The sequence below is a fragment of the Oncorhynchus masou genome, chromosome 22, assembly GCF_036934945.1.
Source record: "Oncorhynchus masou masou isolate Uvic2021 chromosome 22, UVic_Omas_1.1, whole genome shotgun sequence".
Classification (NCBI taxonomy): Eukaryota; Metazoa; Chordata; class Actinopteri; order Salmoniformes; family Salmonidae; genus Oncorhynchus; species Oncorhynchus masou.
The window spans coordinates 13,496,565-13,513,297 of record NC_088233.1 but is presented as its reverse complement, the minus strand read 5'-3'; the positions used below and the strand labels follow the sequence as shown (position 1 = coordinate 13,513,297).

The 16,733-nt window shown below is 42.2% G+C and overlaps 2 protein-coding genes across 2 annotated transcripts in view; one reads left to right on the top strand and one right to left on the bottom strand.

Annotated features, from left to right (window-relative positions):
- The window catches only part of tmtc3 (transmembrane O-mannosyltransferase targeting cadherins 3), a 128,825-nt gene extending 112,664 nt beyond the window's left edge, over nt 1-16,161 (bottom strand). Inside the window, exons 1-3 of the mRNA XM_064929340.1 lie at nt 15,900-16,161; nt 15,034-15,247; nt 1,162-1,380 (exon numbers count right to left, since the gene is read on the bottom strand). Coding sequence (XP_064785412.1) covers nt 1,162-1,380; nt 15,034-15,222 — 408 coding nt within the window. The 5' untranslated portion in view covers nt 15,223-15,247; nt 15,900-16,161. The remainder of the gene's footprint in view (nt 1-1,161; nt 1,381-15,033; nt 15,248-15,899) is intronic.
- An 82-nt stretch (nt 16,162-16,243) lies between these two features.
- Nucleotides 16,244-16,733, top strand: part of cep290 (centrosomal protein 290) — a 67,579-nt gene continuing 67,089 nt past the window's right edge. Inside the window, exon 1 of the mRNA XM_064929336.1 lies at nt 16,244-16,270. The gene's annotated coding sequence lies outside the window, so the exon portion shown is untranslated. The remainder of the gene's footprint in view (nt 16,271-16,733) is intronic.

Below are 16,733 nucleotides of genomic sequence, written 5' to 3'. Positions count from 1 at the left end.
TTTGATTTCACAGAAGTGTGATTGACTTGGAGTTACATTGTGTTGATTAAGTGTTCCCTTTATTTTTTTGAGCAGTGTATATTAGCCTGTGTGTGTTTATGCAACTTTCAAAATGATTCCACCAATCTTATAACCCTCAGGGTGACAAACTACCACAAAGGTGTCTTTTGAACACTCAAATATATGGGCACAGCAGAGCCTCAGTGTAGGGAATTAGAGCGACTACCATACTCCTGGGAAACAAGATCCCGGACGAGCCCCATTTTTGTTATATTCTCCAGCAAGAAAATCAAAAACAAAGTGTCACTGACTGTTTTAAGAGAGGTCCTGAAAGAAACATGAGGGTGTCCACTGAAACCAACAAAAACTAGAACTTAAAAGACACCCACTAAATTTGCACAAGAAGTGGCAAACAAAATAAAACACACCAAATTTTAAAAACTGTCAGAAAAAAACAAAAAGTGAAGCGAAATGAAAAACAGGGACGATCAGATCAAGGATTGTTTTAGAACTCAAATAGGGACCGACAACTAAAGGTGTTCACCCGCCCTCCACATCTCTCAAGACAACTGGAGCACTGGCCAGACAACTGCAGCACAGGTGAAACGCCTTCTGACTAACGAGATGACAAACCAGCACAGGTGTAAAACATACTAACACCAATCGGTGCGCCTAACGTGTTAATGTCCAACCTTGAAATATAAATGGAAAAACCAAGGCCTGTAACTTCTACCCAGTCACACATTTATACTGACTGTACACACAATAATTTACGCTGTTACTACTTTGTTTATCATATATCCTAGCCCAGTCACCTTACCCCTCTACATATAGTATTTACCTCTATCACTCCAGGGTCTTTGCACATTGTAAATATGGTATTGGAACTGACCCTGTATATAGCTTCTTATTTTCTCGTTTTCCTTATTTCCTATTTCTTGTGTGATTTGTTCTACCTTGTTATTTTTTGTGCTTCGCATTGACATTGATTACTGCATTTTGGGGTTTGGAGCTGGCAACAAAGGCATTTGACTGTACTTGTGCACGTGACATTAAAATTAAGATTATCCTAGATCTGTGCCAACAGTTGAGCAGACTTCCAGCCTTTGTGTGGACGGGGTGAACAGCAGAGTTAATCTGATCCTAGAACAACAGACTTACGGCCTCTGTGTGGATGGGGTGGACAGCGAACAGCAGGGCCGCAACCAGGCTGGAGGTCTTGTCCAAGAACAGACGGCAGAACCTCAGAAAAAGCACACACACCACAGAATGCAGCCCCACGTTGAGCAGGTGGTAGGATGCAGAACTCAACTCACTGAAGAGATAGTTCAGACGGAAGGTGAGCACCGTCAGGGGCCGGTAGGATTTGTGGCTCCGCTCCTGTAATAAGACAAAAGATATGGCAGGGAGTTATTAGCTTCAAATGCATAAAGACTGATTGAGGATAGTTGAGACATCAATTCAAAACGATTTTAGCATTAGATACAAGTCAACCCTGCTGTCAACTACAAATTACTTTTCACTCTAGGAATGTAGTTCTGGTACCAGGTTCGGTCAGTGTCTAAGAAGAGATTAATTGACTAATCTTGAACATAGTATAGAAATTGGTTGTTAAAACCACCTTATGCCAACATAGGGATAGAGGATGGTAATAAGAGCTAGAGAAAGCTCACACCACTTGTGGGTGTGATATGCTGTAAAGGACTCAAACAAGAGAACGAACATCTTGTTCCTAAATACAATACTTCAGGTTTGTGTACCAACATTAAGGGTACCAAGTGACTGCACTGTGGCACACTTGTGCTACCTAGGGAATAACGGTCAGGAAAATAGGGCTGTTGTGAATATAGATGATTTTGTAGGAACTTGAAGTTCAACTCCTCTGACAATTGTTATGATGCGAAAAATCAAAATCAGCAATATTGACAGCCATTGAATAATTGACCATAAAACGTATTTGAAATTCTCTCAGCTCAAATTTAACTAATTCCTATTCACTTGTTCAAACGCATTTATTTTTTTTAACTCTGTTTATTAAGTTTTATACACACACACACACAGACAAGGCAATATAAATAATATACTCAACTAGAAAAAAAATACAAATAAAAAAATAGCTTTAAAGACACCATACTTTAGACAAGTTAAACACACCAGGCAGAAGGCTACAGAGGTTAAAGGGCAATCTATAGTACAGGGACAGAGCAAACACCTCACCATTGTTCCTGTAAACAGTCAAGGGATAAGGGTGGAGAAATGCAACCACTCACAGACAGTCATGGCCACAGACCGACCATCCACTGGACCAAAAATAAAGTTTACAATGCTTTCAAAATTAAAATAAAAAATAAAAAAATAGAATGATTATTAATGTAGGTGTGAACAAAATGGAAAAAATAACTGGGAAAAACAAGCTCACACTTCAGTCTCTGCCCGGGCAAGATGAACAAGGCATCCGCGGATCACAATCAATAAGCACATGGACCTTAATCCCCCCCAACAAAAACACAGAGAGAAGCTCCTCCAACCCTTAAGTCACAGGGGGGTCAAATACAGACTTATTTTAGTTTTAATTGGAATGCCATCAGAGGATGGACTATTTAAAGTAAGACCGGAATGGAGCCCAAGTCTCATTAAACAGTTTGGGGTTCCCAAGTGAATTGATTTTTTTCTAGTTTCAGAGAACACAACACATCTCTTACCCAATATTTATAAGATGGGGGAGCTGCCATCTTCCAGTTCTGTAGTATTAGCCGTCTAGCTAAAAGAGTTGTATAAGCAACAGTGTCCGACTGGATTCTTGATAGGGGGGTACCCATGGGCAGTACTCCAAAAAGGGCTGTAAGGGGAGACGGATCTATAACAGTGTCATATATATCAGAGAAACATTTAAATATTAATTCCCAGAAACCTGACAGTTTATGACAGCCCCAAAACATACGCAACAGTGTGGCTGGTTCCACTTTACATCTGACACAGATGGGATCAAAATCAGAGAATATTCTTCCAAGTTTGGCCCCCGACCAGTGGATACGGTGAACCATTTTGAATTGAATGAGGCTGTGTCTAGTGCTAAAAGAGGACGAGTGCCCCCTGTGCAGCACAGATTCCCAGGCGTCTTCCCCAAGTTCCTCCCCCAAATCCTTTTCCCATCGAGTCTTTAAAGGCACCAAAGAAGGGTTCTGTAAGTCATTAATGATTGCATATACATCTGAAATTGCGCCCCTAGGAAGCTTGTTCAACTCCAAGATGCTCTCTATAGCTGTATTCGCAGGCCTATTGGGAAATCCAGGTGTGTTAGCTCTGACAAAGTTTCTAGTCTGGAGATAGCGAAAAAAGTGGGATTGGGGGAGATTGAACTTTTCCTGCAGCTGAGAAAATGAGGCAAATGTATCATCAAAGAATAATTGTGCTAGCGAGGAGAGGCCGAGTGAGTGCCAAATGCCAAAAGCCCCATCATCCAAAAATGGAGGAAATAAAATGTTCTGATTGATTGGGCCTGATAGAGAAAAGCCTCAGAGGATAAAAGCTAAACGGAACTGATTCCAAATTTTAAGAGACTGCTTTACAATTGGGTTGACACACCTTTTGCCTAGGGACACTGGGAGAGACGAGCACAACACAAAGGAAAGTGCTGCAGGTTTACACAATTCAGACTCCATCTGGACCTTGAGTGGTCTAGGGCCAGTAGGATCAGTCTGCAGCCAGAACAGAACGGCTCTGAAATTTGCAGCCCAGTAGTATGTCTGAAATTTTGGTAGAGCTAAACCCCCCAATGACCTAGGCTTCTGTAAATGTTTTCTACCAATCCGTGGTACTTTGCCATCCCAAATAAAATACATTAATGTTTGATCCAGTGAAATAAAAAGATTTTAAAATAAAAATGGGTAAACATTGAAATAAAATATAACAATTTGGGCAACACATTCATTTTAATGACATTAATCCTTCCGATAAGAGAAAGGGGTAGCAAATTTCAAAAAGTAAAAGATTGTTTCAAGCTGTCTGCTAGAGCAACAAAGTTTTCCTGAAACAAATTTGAATATTTCCTTGTCACTTTTACTCCCAAGTAGGTGAATTGATCCCGGACAATCCTAAACTGAGAACTTGTAGAAGAGCACTTTAAAGCAGCCTTGTTTACCGGAAAAAGCTCACTCTTGCCTAGATTCAGCTTGTACCCTGAGATTGATCCAAACTTTTAAAGAACAGATAGGGCTCGTGGCAATGAGGTATCGGGGTTGGAGATAAACAAAAGGAGGTTGTCAGCATATAGCGAGACTTTCTGCTCCCAGCCCTCGCTGATTATACCTTGAATGGCATCATTAGAGCGTAGTGCAATGGCGAGATGTTCGATTGCCAAAGCAAACAACAAGGGGGAGAGTGGACAACCCTGTCTGGTGCAAGGGAAAATAGTCAGAGGACAAGTTATTAGTCCGTACCGAAGCCATGGGGGAAAAATAAAGAATCTTTATCCACGCAATGAATTTGAATGAATCTATAAAGGGCAGCTGTTAGGTAATCCCACTCAACGCGGTCAAACGCTTTTTCGGCATCAAGTGAGACCACCACCTCCGGGTCCTCCAAAGCTGGGGAGTACAGTATATTCATAACGTGCCTAATATTGAAAAATAAATGCCTATTTCTCAAAGCCAGTCCGGTCAGAGTGTATTACTTGGTGCAGCAAGCCTTCCATACGGATGGTTAAAAGCTTAGCTAGGAATTTGTAATCACAGTTTAAAAGCGAGATTGGGCGATATGATCCACATTCCAGGGGGTCTTTGTTTTTCTTTAGTAGTAATGAAATTGAAGCCTGATAAAGACTAGGCAGTAGCTTTGAAGTATTAAGGCACTCTGCAAATAGTCAAGACAAGAATGGGCAAAGCAGACCAGAAAACGTCCTGTAAAATTTGGTTGGAAAACCGTCCAGACTCGGTGATTTACCACTTTTCATTGCGGACACTGCTGTTGCAATGTCCTTAAGCGTAAATTCTTCTTCTAGACAGTCATGGGAGTCTGTATCAATTGAAGGCATATTCAAGCTATTAAAGAAGGATTCAATCAGCAAAGGGTCTTGAGGGGATTCAGAGGTGTATAGCGCAGAGTAAAATTGTTTAAATTGATCATTGATCTCTTTATGTATAACTGTGGTGGCACCAGACGGGGTCCTTATTTGTGGGATTAAACGTGAGGCCTCAGATTCACGGATCTGATGCGCAACGAGTTTACTGGCCTTGTCGCCTTGTTCATAGACTTTGTATCGGGCTCGCAAGAGTAACTGTTCAGCTTGCCTGGTCGAAAGCTCATCAAATTCAGATTGGAGTAGTTGGCGCTCTTTATGCAGATCAGAGGAAGGATCCGTAGCATATTTCTCATCCAATGTGGCTATGGACTCGCTCAGGTCCCGAAGTCGCTGGGAGCGAACTCTGTTTTGGTTGGCTGAATAAGAAATCATTTGGCCACGTAGGTATGCTTTGAGAGACTCCCATATGGTAGAGCAGGACATACCTGATGTTGAATTAGTTTCTAGGAATAAGGTGATTTCAGAAGAAATTAAATTGACTAACTCCTTATCTGAGAGTAAAATGGGGTTGAGACGCCATTGATAACACATAGGAGGTCGCTGGGGAAACTCTAGTTCAAGCACTAATGGTGAATGGTCAGAGATAACAATACTCTCGTAAGTACACTGCCGAAGGTTAGGCAGACGTGTTTTGTCCAAAAAGAAGTAATCAATCCGGGAGTATGTTTGATGAACATGAGAATAAAGGGAATACTGTCTATCTGTAGGATGTAGGAAATGCCAAGCCTCAACCATACCATATTTCTGAAGAAAGGATTGGATAAGTAGGGCACATTTAGATGGGCCTGTATTTGTTTGTGAGGACTTGTCAAGAACTGGGGACATTTTACAGTTGAAATCCCCCCCTAAAATCAACAAATGAGAATCTAAATTGGGAATAGCAGACAGAAAGGAAGAAATTAAACTTGTGTCATCCCAATTGGGAGCATAAACACAAGCCAAAACAAGAGGGGTAGAAAACAGTTCACCGGTAACTATGACGTATCGTCCCTTAGGATCAGCAATAACCTCAGAAGCTACAAAGGGAGTAGCTTTATCAACCAGAATAGCAGAACCTCTTGATTTACTATGAAAGTTTGAGTGGAACACTTGACCAACCCAGTCCTTACGCATCCTAAAATGCTTACCAGTCCTCAAGTCAGTCTCTTGTAGAAATGCAATATTTGCATTCAAACCTTTTAAGTGTGTCAACACCCGCTTACGCTTCACCGGGTTATTAACCCCTTTGGTGTTCCATGACATGTACTTAATCGCATTATTTCAGCCCCTCTGGGCATTCCCGTTATTCAACCCTGTCATGAGAGCATAGAATGGAAAAGCAATGAGCGCCCAAAACCCCCAGAATAACTTGTCTCAGAGTAATAAGTCAGAAGTTGACACACCTACTCATTCCAAGGTTTTTATTTATTTTCACTAGTTTCTACATCATAGAATAAAGACATAAAACCTATTAAATAGTAAGCAAAAAGTGTTAAATCAAAATAAAATAAAATTTGAAATTCTTTAAAGTAGCCACCCTTTGCCTTGAGAGCTTTACACACTTGGCATTCTCTCAACCAGCTTAATGAGGTAGTCAACTGGATTGCCTTTCAATTAACAGGTGTGCCTTGCTAAAAGTTAAAAAGGAAGGAAAGAAAGTCCACTAATGCGTTGGAGCCAATCAGTTGTGTTGTGACAAGGTAGGGGTGGTACACAGAAGATAGCCCTATTTGGTAAAAGACCAAGTCCATATTATGGCAAGAACAGCTCAAATAAGCAAAGCAAAAAAACAGTCCATCATTACTTTAAGACATGAAGGTCAGTCAATGCAGAACATTTTAAGTACTTCAAAAGATTCTTCAAGTGCAGTTGCTAAAAACCATCAAACTCTATGTTGAAACTGGCACTCATGAGGACCACCGCCACAGGAATGGAAGACCCAGAGGTACCTCTGATGCAGAGGATAAGTTCATTAGAGTTACCAGCCTCAGAAATTGCAGCCCAAATGACTGCTTCAGAGTTCAAAGAACCGACACATCTCAACATCAACTGTTCAGAGGGGACTGCGTGAATAGGCCTTCATAGTCGAATTGCTGCAAAGAAACCAATACTGAAGGACACCAATAAGAAGGAGACTTGCTTGGGCAAAGAAACATGAGTAATGGTCATTAGACCAGTGGACATCTGTCATTTGGACTGATGAGAAGGAATCAAAAATCTCATTCTAACTGCTGTGTCTTTGTGAGACGCAGGGCAGGTGAACGGATGATCTCCGCATGTGTGGTTCCCACTGTGAAGCGTGGAGGGGGTGTGATGGTGCTTTGCTGGTAACATTGTCAGTGATATATTTAGAATTCACCCTTAACCAGCATGGCTTACCACAGCATTCTGCAGCAATACGCCATCCCATCAGATTTGCGCTTAGTGGCACTATCATTTTTTTTTCATCAGGACAATGACAAGACACCTCCAGGCTGTTTAAGGACAATTTGACCAAGGAGAGTGACAAAGTGCTGCATCAGATGGCCTGGCCTCCACGATCACTCAACCCAATTGAGATGGTTTGGGATGAGTTGGACCGTAGAGTGAAGGAAAAGCAGCCAACAAGTGCTCAGCATATATGTGGGAACTCCAAGACCATTGGAAAAGCATTCAAGGTGAAGCTGGTTAAGAGAATGCCAATAGTGTGAAAAGCTGTGATCAAGGCAAAGGGTGGCTATGTTGAAGCTGACATTTATTTTGATTTGTTTAACAATTTTTGGTTACTACATTATTTCATGTGTGATTTCATAGTTTTGATGTCTTCACTGGTATTCTACAATGTAGAAAATAGTAAAAAATTAAGAAAAACCCTTGAATAGGTAGTCACAACTCCAACACCATCATTAAGCTGGTCGATGTCACAACAGTGGCAGGCCTTATCACAGACAACGATGAGACAGGCTATCGGGAGGTCACAGACCTGGCAGCATGGTGCCAGGACAACAACCTCTCCCTCAACGTGATCAGGACAAAGGAGATGATTGTGGACTGCAGGAAAAGGAGGACAGAGCAAACCCCCATTCTCATCGACAAGGCTATAGTGGAGGAGGATGAGAGCTTCAAGTTCCTTGGTGTCCACACCAACAAACTATCATGGTCCAAACACACCAAGAAAGTCCTGAAGAGGGCAGGACAAAGCCTATTCCCCCCCAAACCACCCCAAACCCCGGCCAACAGCTCCGCACCTACTTGACCGAGCCTCCTCAGCTTCTCCTTCACCCAAATCCAGATAGCAGATGTTCTGAAAGAGCTGCAAAACCTGGACCCCTACAAATCAGCTGGGTTAGACAATCTGGACCCACTCTTTCTGAAACTATCCGCCACCATTGTTGCAACCACTATTACCAATCTGTTCAACCGCTCTTTCATATCGTCTGAGATCCCTTATGATTGGAAAGCTGCCGCGGTCATCCGCCTCTTCAAAGGGGGTGACACTAGACCCAAACTGTTATAGACCTATATCCATCCTGCCCTGCCTTTCTACAGTCTCCGAAAGCCAAGTTAATAAACGGATCACTGACAATTACGAATCCCACCGTACCTTCTCTGCTGTGCAATCCGGTCTCCGAGCTGGTCACGAGTGCACCTCAGCCACGCTCAAGGTACTAAACAATATCATAACCGCCATCGATAAAAGACAGAACTCTGCAGCAGTCTTCATCGACCTGGCAAAGGCTTTCGACTGTCAATCAACGTATTCTTATCGGCAGACTCAATAGCCTTGGTTTCTCAAATGACTGCCTCGCCTGGTTCACCAACTACTTCGCAGACAGTTCAGTGTGTCAAATCGGAGGGCCTGTTGTCCGGACCTCTGGCAACACTCTTTCCGTGGCCTCCAACTGCTCTTAAACACTAGTAAAACTAAATGCATGCTCTTCAACCGTTCGCTGCCCGCACCCAACTAGCATCACTACTCTGGACGGATCTGACCTAGAATACGTGGACAACTACAAATACCTAGGTGTCTGGCTAGACTGTAAACTCTCTTTCCAGACTCATATCAAACATCTTCAATCCAAAATCAAATCTAGAATCAGTTTTCTATTTCGTAACAAAGCCTCCTTCACTCACGCCGCCAAACTTACCCTAGTAAAACTGACCATCCTACCGATCCTCAACTTCAGCGATGATACAAAATAGCTTCCAATACTCTACTCAGCAAACTGGATGGAGTCTATCACAGTGCCATCCGTTTTGTTACCAAAGCCCCTTATACCACCCACCACTGCGACCTGTATGCTCTAGTCGGCTGGCCCTCGCTACATATTCGTCGCCAGACCCACTGGCTCCAGGTCATCTCTAAGTTTATGCTAGGAAAAGCTTTGCCTTACCTCAGCTCACAATTACACCCACCCGTAGCACACGCTCCAGCAGGTATATCTCACTGGTCATCCCCAAAGCCAGCACCCCCTTTGGCTGCCTTTCCTTCCAGTTCTCTGCTGCCAGTGACTGGAACGAATTGCAAAAATCGCTGAAGCTGGAGACTTACATTTCCTCCACTAACTTTAAACATCAGCTATCTCAGCAGCTAACCGATCGCTGCCGCTGTATATAGTCCATCTGTAAATAGCCCACCCCAATCTACCTACAGTGGGGCAAAAAAGTATTTAGTCAGCCACCAATTGTGCAAGTTCTCCCACTTAAAAAGATGAGAGAGGCCTGTAATTTTCATCATTGGTTCACTTCAACTATGACAGACAAAATGAGGGAAAAAAAATCCAGAAAATCACATTGTAGGATTTTTTATGAAGTTATTTGCAAATTATAGTGGAAAATAAGTATTTGGTCAATAACAAAAGTTTATCTCAATACTTTGTTATATAACCTTTGTTGGCAATGACAGAGGTCAAACGTTTTCTGTAAGACCTCACAAGGTTTTCACACACTGTTGTTGGTATTTTGGACCATTCCTCCATGCAGATCTCCTCTAGAGCAGTGATGTTTTGGGGCTGTTGCTGGGCAACACGGACTTTCAACTCCCTCCAAAGATGGGGTTGAGATCTGGAGACTGGCTAGGCCACTCCAGGACCTTGAAATGCTTCTTACGAAGCCACTCCTTCGTTGCCCGGGCGGTGTGTTTGGGATCATTGTCATGCTGAAAGACCCAGCCACGTTTCATCTTCAATGCCCTTGCTGATGGTAGGCTTTGTTACTTTGGTCCCAGCTCTCTGCAGGTCATTCACTAGGTCCCCCCCGTGTGGTTCTGGGATTTTTGCTCACCGTTCTTGTGATCATTTTGACCCCACGGGGTGAGATCTTGTGTGGAGCCCCAGATCGAGGGAGGTTATCAGTGGTCTTGTATGTCTTCCATTTCCTAATAATTGCTCCCACAGTTGATTTCTTCAAACCAAGCTGCTTACCTGTTGCAGATTCAGTCTTCCCAGCCTGGTGCAGGTCTACAATTTTGTTGCTGGTGTCCTTTGACAGCTCTTTGGTCTTGGCCATAGTGGAGTTTGGAGTGTGACTGTTTGAGGTTGTGGACAGGTGTCTTTTATATTGATAACAAGTTCAAACATGTGCCATTAATACAGGTAACAAGTGGAGGACAGAGGAGCCTCTTATAGAAGAAGTTACAGGTCTGTGAGAGCCAGAAATCTTGCTTGTTTGTAGGTGACCAAATACCAAATTCTCCACCATAATTTGCAAATAAATTCATAACAAAATCCTACAATGTGATTATCTGGATTTTTTTCCCTCATTTTGTCTGTCATAGTTGAAGTGTAGCAATGATGAAAATTACAGGCCTCTCGTCTTTTTAAGTGGGAGAACTTGCACAATTGGAGGTTGACTAAATACTTTTTTGCCCCACTGTACCGCATTCACATATTGTTTTATTAACTTTTCTGCTCTTTTGCACACCAGTATCGCTACTTGCACATCATCATCTGCTCATCTATTCCTCCAGTGTTAATTTGTTAAATTGTAATTACTTCGCTACTATGGCCTATTTATTGCCTTACCTCATGCCATTTGCACACACTGTATATAGACTTTCTTTTTTCTATTTAGTTATTGACTGTACGCTTGTTTATTCCATGTGTAACTCTGTGTTTGTGTCGCTTTGCTTTATCTTGGCCAGGTCGCAGTTGTTCTTGACTAGCTTACCTGGTTAAATAAAGGTGAAATAATGTATTTTTTAATTCAGGAGACTAAAATGATTTGGCATGGATCCTCAAATAATTAAACAGCTGCACCATCGAGAGTGTGACTGGTTGCATAAACTTTCTGGTATGGCAACTGCTTGGCCTGTGATCGCAAGGCACTCGAGGGCATACGATCATTCATATCACTGGGGCCAAGCTTTCTGCCATCCAGTACCTCTATACCAGGCGGTGTCAGAGGAAGGCCCTAAAAATGGTTTAAGACTCCAGTCAAGGACTGTTCTCTCTGCTACCGCACAGCAAGCAGTTCCGGAGCGCCAAGTCTAGCTCCAAAAGGATTCTAAACAGCTTCTACCCCCAAGCCATAAGACTCTTGAACATCTAAATCAAAAGGCCACCCGGACTATTTTCCTTGCCCCCACCCCCGTCCCTCTTTTACACTGCTGCTACTCTCTTATTATCTATGCATAGTCACTTTAATAACTCAACATATACATATTACCTCAACTAACTGGTGCTGCCGCACATTGACTCTGGACCGGTACCCCCTGTACATAGCCTCACTATTGTTATCTTACTGCTGCTCTTTAATGGTTAAAGGCTTGTAAGTAAGCAATTCACTGTAAGGTCTATACCGGTTCCATGTGAGAAATCAGTACACAGCGATGTGCGAGATCTTCAGTTTCTTGGCAATTTCTCGCACGGAATAGCCTTAATTTCTCAGAACAAGAATAGACTGATGAGTTTCAGAAGAAAGTGCTTTGTTTCTGGCCATTTTGAGCCTGTAATCGAACCCACAAATGCTGATGCTCCAGATACTCAACTAGTCTAACGAAGGCCAGTTTTATTGCTTCTTTAATTAGCACGAAAGTTTTCAGCTGTGCTAACGTTATTGCAAAAGGCTTTTCTAATGATCAATTAGCCTTTTAAAATGATAAACTTGGATTAGCTAACAACGTGCCATTGGAACACAGGAGTGATGGTTGCTGATAATGGGCCTCTGTATGCCTATGTAGACATTCCATGACAAAATTTGTTAATGTCTACACTGTATTTCTGATAAATTTTGTGTTATTTTAAATGGACAAAAAGGTTGCTTTTCTTTCAAAAACAAGGACATTTCTAAGTAACCCCAAACTTTTCAATGGTAGTGTGAATGTATGTATGTTATATACATACACAGTCGAAGTCAGAAATTTACATACACCTTAGCCAAAACCATTTAAACTGTTTTTCACAATTCCTGACATTTAATCCTAGTAAAAATTTACCTGTCTTAGGTCAGTTAGGATCACCACTTCATTTTAAGAATGTGAAATGTCAGAATTATTTACTTCAAATTTTATTTCTTTCATCACATTCACAGTGGGTCAGATGTTTACATACACTCAATTAGTATTTGGTAGCATGACCTTTGTTGAACTTGGGTCAAACGTTTCAGGTAGCCTTCCACAAGCTTCCAACAATAAGTTGGGTGAAATTTAGCCCATTCCTCCTGACAGAGCTGGTGTAACCGAGTCAGGTTTGTAGGCCTCCTTGCTCGCACATGCTTTTTTCAGTTCTGCCCTCAAATTTTCTATAGGATTGAGGTCAGGGATTTGTGATGGCCACTCCAATACCTTGACTTTGTTGTCCTTAAGCCATTTTGCTACAACTTTGGAAGTATGCTTGGGGTTTAACTTCCTGACTGATGTCTTGAGATGTTGCTTCAATATATCCACATAATTTTCCTTCCTCATGTTGCCATCTATTTTGTGAAGAGCACCAGTCCCTCCTGCAGCAAAACACCCCCACAACATGATGCTACCACCCCAGTGCTTCACGGTTGGGATGGTGTTCTTCGGCTTGCAAGCCTCCCCCCTTTTCCTCCAAACATAATTATGGTCATTATGGCCAAACAGTTCTATTTTTGTTTCATCAGACCAGACGGCATGTCTCCAAAAAGTACAATCTTTGTCCCCATGTGCAGTTGCAAACCGTAGTCTGGCTTTTTTATGGCGGTTTTGGAGTAGTGGCTTCTTCCTTGCTGAGCGGCCTTTCAGGTTGTCAATATAGGACTCGTTTTACTGTGTATATAGGTACTTTTGTACCCGTTTCCTCCAGCATCTTCACAAGGTCCTTTGCTGTTGTTCTGTGATTGATTTGCACTTTTCGCACCAAAGTACATTCATCTCTAGGAGACAGAATGTGTCTCCTTCCTAAGCGATATGACGGCTGCGTGGTCCCATGGTGTTTATACAGGCATACTATTGTTTGTACAGATGAACGCAGTACCTTCAGGCATTTGGAAATTGCTCCCAAGGATGAACCTGGACTTGGAGGTCTACAATTTATTTTCTGAGGTCTTGGCTGATTTCTTTTGATTTTCCTATGATGCCAAGCAAAGAGGCACTGAGTTTGAAGGTAGGCCTTGAAATACATCAACATGAACACCTCCAATTGACTGAAATGATGTCAATTAGCCAATCAGAAGCTTCTAAAGCAATTACAATTTTCTGGAGTTTTTCAAACTTTTTAAAAGCACAGTAAACTTAGTTTATGTAAACTTCTGACCCACTGGAATTGTGATAGTGAATTGTAAGTGAAATAATCTCTCTGTAAACAAGTGTTGGAAATATTATTTGTGTCATGCACAAAGTAGGATGTCCTAACCGACTTGCCAAAACTATAGTTTGTTAACACGACATTTGTGGAGTGGACAAAAAACGAGTATTAATGACTCCAACCTAAGTGTATGTATATATACACACACACAAAAAAATCATAGATGGAAACATCATCGGGTCTAATGGTAATCAGTGTCAGTTTCACAAAGTTGGAGTAATAACACGTTCAACTAGTCGTGAAGAGGGCACGACAAAAGGATTTGGAATGGGTCCCCAGATCCTCAAAAACATTCTACAGCCGCACCGTTGAGCCCACTGGTTGCATCACTGCCTGGTATGGTAATGGCTTGGCCTCCAACCGCAAGGCACTCCAGAGGATAGTGCATACGGCCATTCAAATCACTGAGGCTAAGCTTCCTGCCATCCAGGACGTCTATACCAGGCTGTGTCAGAGCAAAGCCCTAAAAATGGTCAAAGACTTCAGCCACCCTAGTCAAGGACTGTTCTCTCTGCTACCTCATGGCAAGCGGTACCGGAGCGCCAGGTCTAGGACCAAAAGGCTCCTTATTAACAGCTTCTACCCCCAAGCCATAAGACTGCTGAACAATTACTCAAAAATGCCACCGGGCTATTTACATTGATGACCCCCCTCAATTTGTTTTGTGCACTGCTGCTACTCGCTGTTTATTATCTATGCAGTCAGTTCACCCCTAACAACATGTACAAATTACCTCAACTAACCTGTACCTCGCACAGTGACTCGGTACCAGTAGCCCTTGTTTATAGCCTCGTTACTGTTATTTTATTGTGTTACTTTAGTTTATTTGGTAAATATTTTCTTAACTCTTCTTGAACTGCACCCTTGGTTAAGGGCTTGTAAGCATTTCACATTAAGGTTTACACTTCTTGTATTCGGTGCATGTGACAAATAAAGTTATATTGATTTGCTTTAAGAGCGGCTTGAATCTAGGTTGTGCCCTTAGTTGTTTATTTTCTAAATCTACGGAAGAATGTTTCGCTTCTCTCATTGACGTCTCAAACCTCGGCCTCTTCTGCTTGGCAAGCTTTCTCAAAAGTCTTGCGATGTTGCACCTTTGGGTGTAGAAATGTTTCACATAGTAATGAATGGTGTCACATAGTCAGTGGCTTTGTCCATTCATATATACAGTCATTGGTCGCATGATATGTCATGGGTAATCTAGTGCACCAGACAGATTCAAATCACCTCAGCCATGGGCGTGCCCCAGAAGTCATTGAGGAAGAGGTTGCGGAGAGGGGTGGCAGGCCGCAGGTCCTTGTTGTCCAGGATGGCTGAGACATCATCGAACACAAAGCCGCAGGACAGGCTGTTCCAGTAACACCCCACCACCAGTCCAGTCAAAAGCAAGATCTCCATCCACGACACAACAGCCATTGCTGACCAACGGCTTCATTGATCACTGTGATAGAGGAAGTAAGAGCAGGACAGAACAGATCAGACGAGAGGATTTCTTTGTTCATTATCACATTATGGTTCACACATACAATGTGTCCAGCCCAGATGCTGGGATGCCAATGACACAGCCTGGTGACAAGAGACTGGCATCAAAATAATGTATGCCTTCTAGTAAACTCTGATTCATGTTCCCATTCAACGCAGACAGATTCGATTAATACTAACGATGATGACCAGGGAGATCATATTAAAACTTGAAAGGCTACAATGTAGTGTGCTAGCTCTAGTCCCTGGCATTAGTTAGCTTAGTTCCTCACTAGTTAGCTAAGCTATCCATCGAGAACACGATTCGATTGGAATCATGCCGTTTCAGTCATGTTAGTTATACATGTTACATTTAACATCGATAAACGTCAAACATTATCATGTAGCTAGACAGTAATTGCGACGAATTAGACGCAAAACAACTACTAACGTTAGCTAGGACCATAGGACTTTCTACGCCTGCTAATACGTCGGTTAAACTCGGTAAAATGTTTGAATATCTAGCATTTGACTTATCTTGTTTACAAACTACTGGTAAAAATTGCTTACATTTCCTAAAATGTTATGTTCAATAACAATGTTAGAATTAGTGTGAAAATACAGAAACATACGTGAATTAGAGTATTTTATCGGCAATTGACATTCTAATGTGGCATACGCTAACAACTAGGAACATAAAAACTCCCAAAAGCCTAGCAATAAATCGCAAAACATTTCCGGGGCAAAGTTGAAAAAAAAAAGTGACATTGATTTCTGAAACAGCCGTGACTATAATGTTGTTGTCACACATCCAATGACACTATAAAAATATAAAAAATAAAGTGGAGAATACAATGTATTTTCTATAAAACTTGAAACGTGTTTTAAAGAGGACGGAACGCGCTTTGGCTCGCTGAATAGCTTTTGCAGCAGTGACACGACGTTATCAGCCGTAAAGTTGTAGGTTGTACGAATTGACCAGCTGAGGGCAAAGATCCCCGTTGTATGTAACTCTCGTCGTTTGAGTCATTATCTGTTTCTTTTGAGTTTTGAAGTTGAGTCTTTGCCTGACAAAGTGAAGTTATGATATATAAGTTATCCTGTACGAGCGTATGTGCCGAATACATTAAGACGCTACAGGTGTTAAGCTTATGGGCATGTGGCAGCAGTGTGTAGGCGGAAGGGTCCAAGGTGTGAGAAATGTGCAGAAGGGCATGGGACAAAGTAATGTGTAGCATTGGGGAAAGTAGTGGAATGTGTTAATTGTAGGGGTGCCCTTGGAGCTGGGGATCAGAAATGTCCCATGCAAGAGGCAGGTGGGGTTTCCAGGGGTAGAGTAGAGCAGAAGTTGTCATATGTTGAGGCAGTTTAGAAAGTAGAGGAAGATGGGTTAAGGGGGAGGAGTGGGGAGAGTAGTAGAGATATACCAGTACTGAGGGAGAGGCCAAGAAGTGAAATAAGTTTCA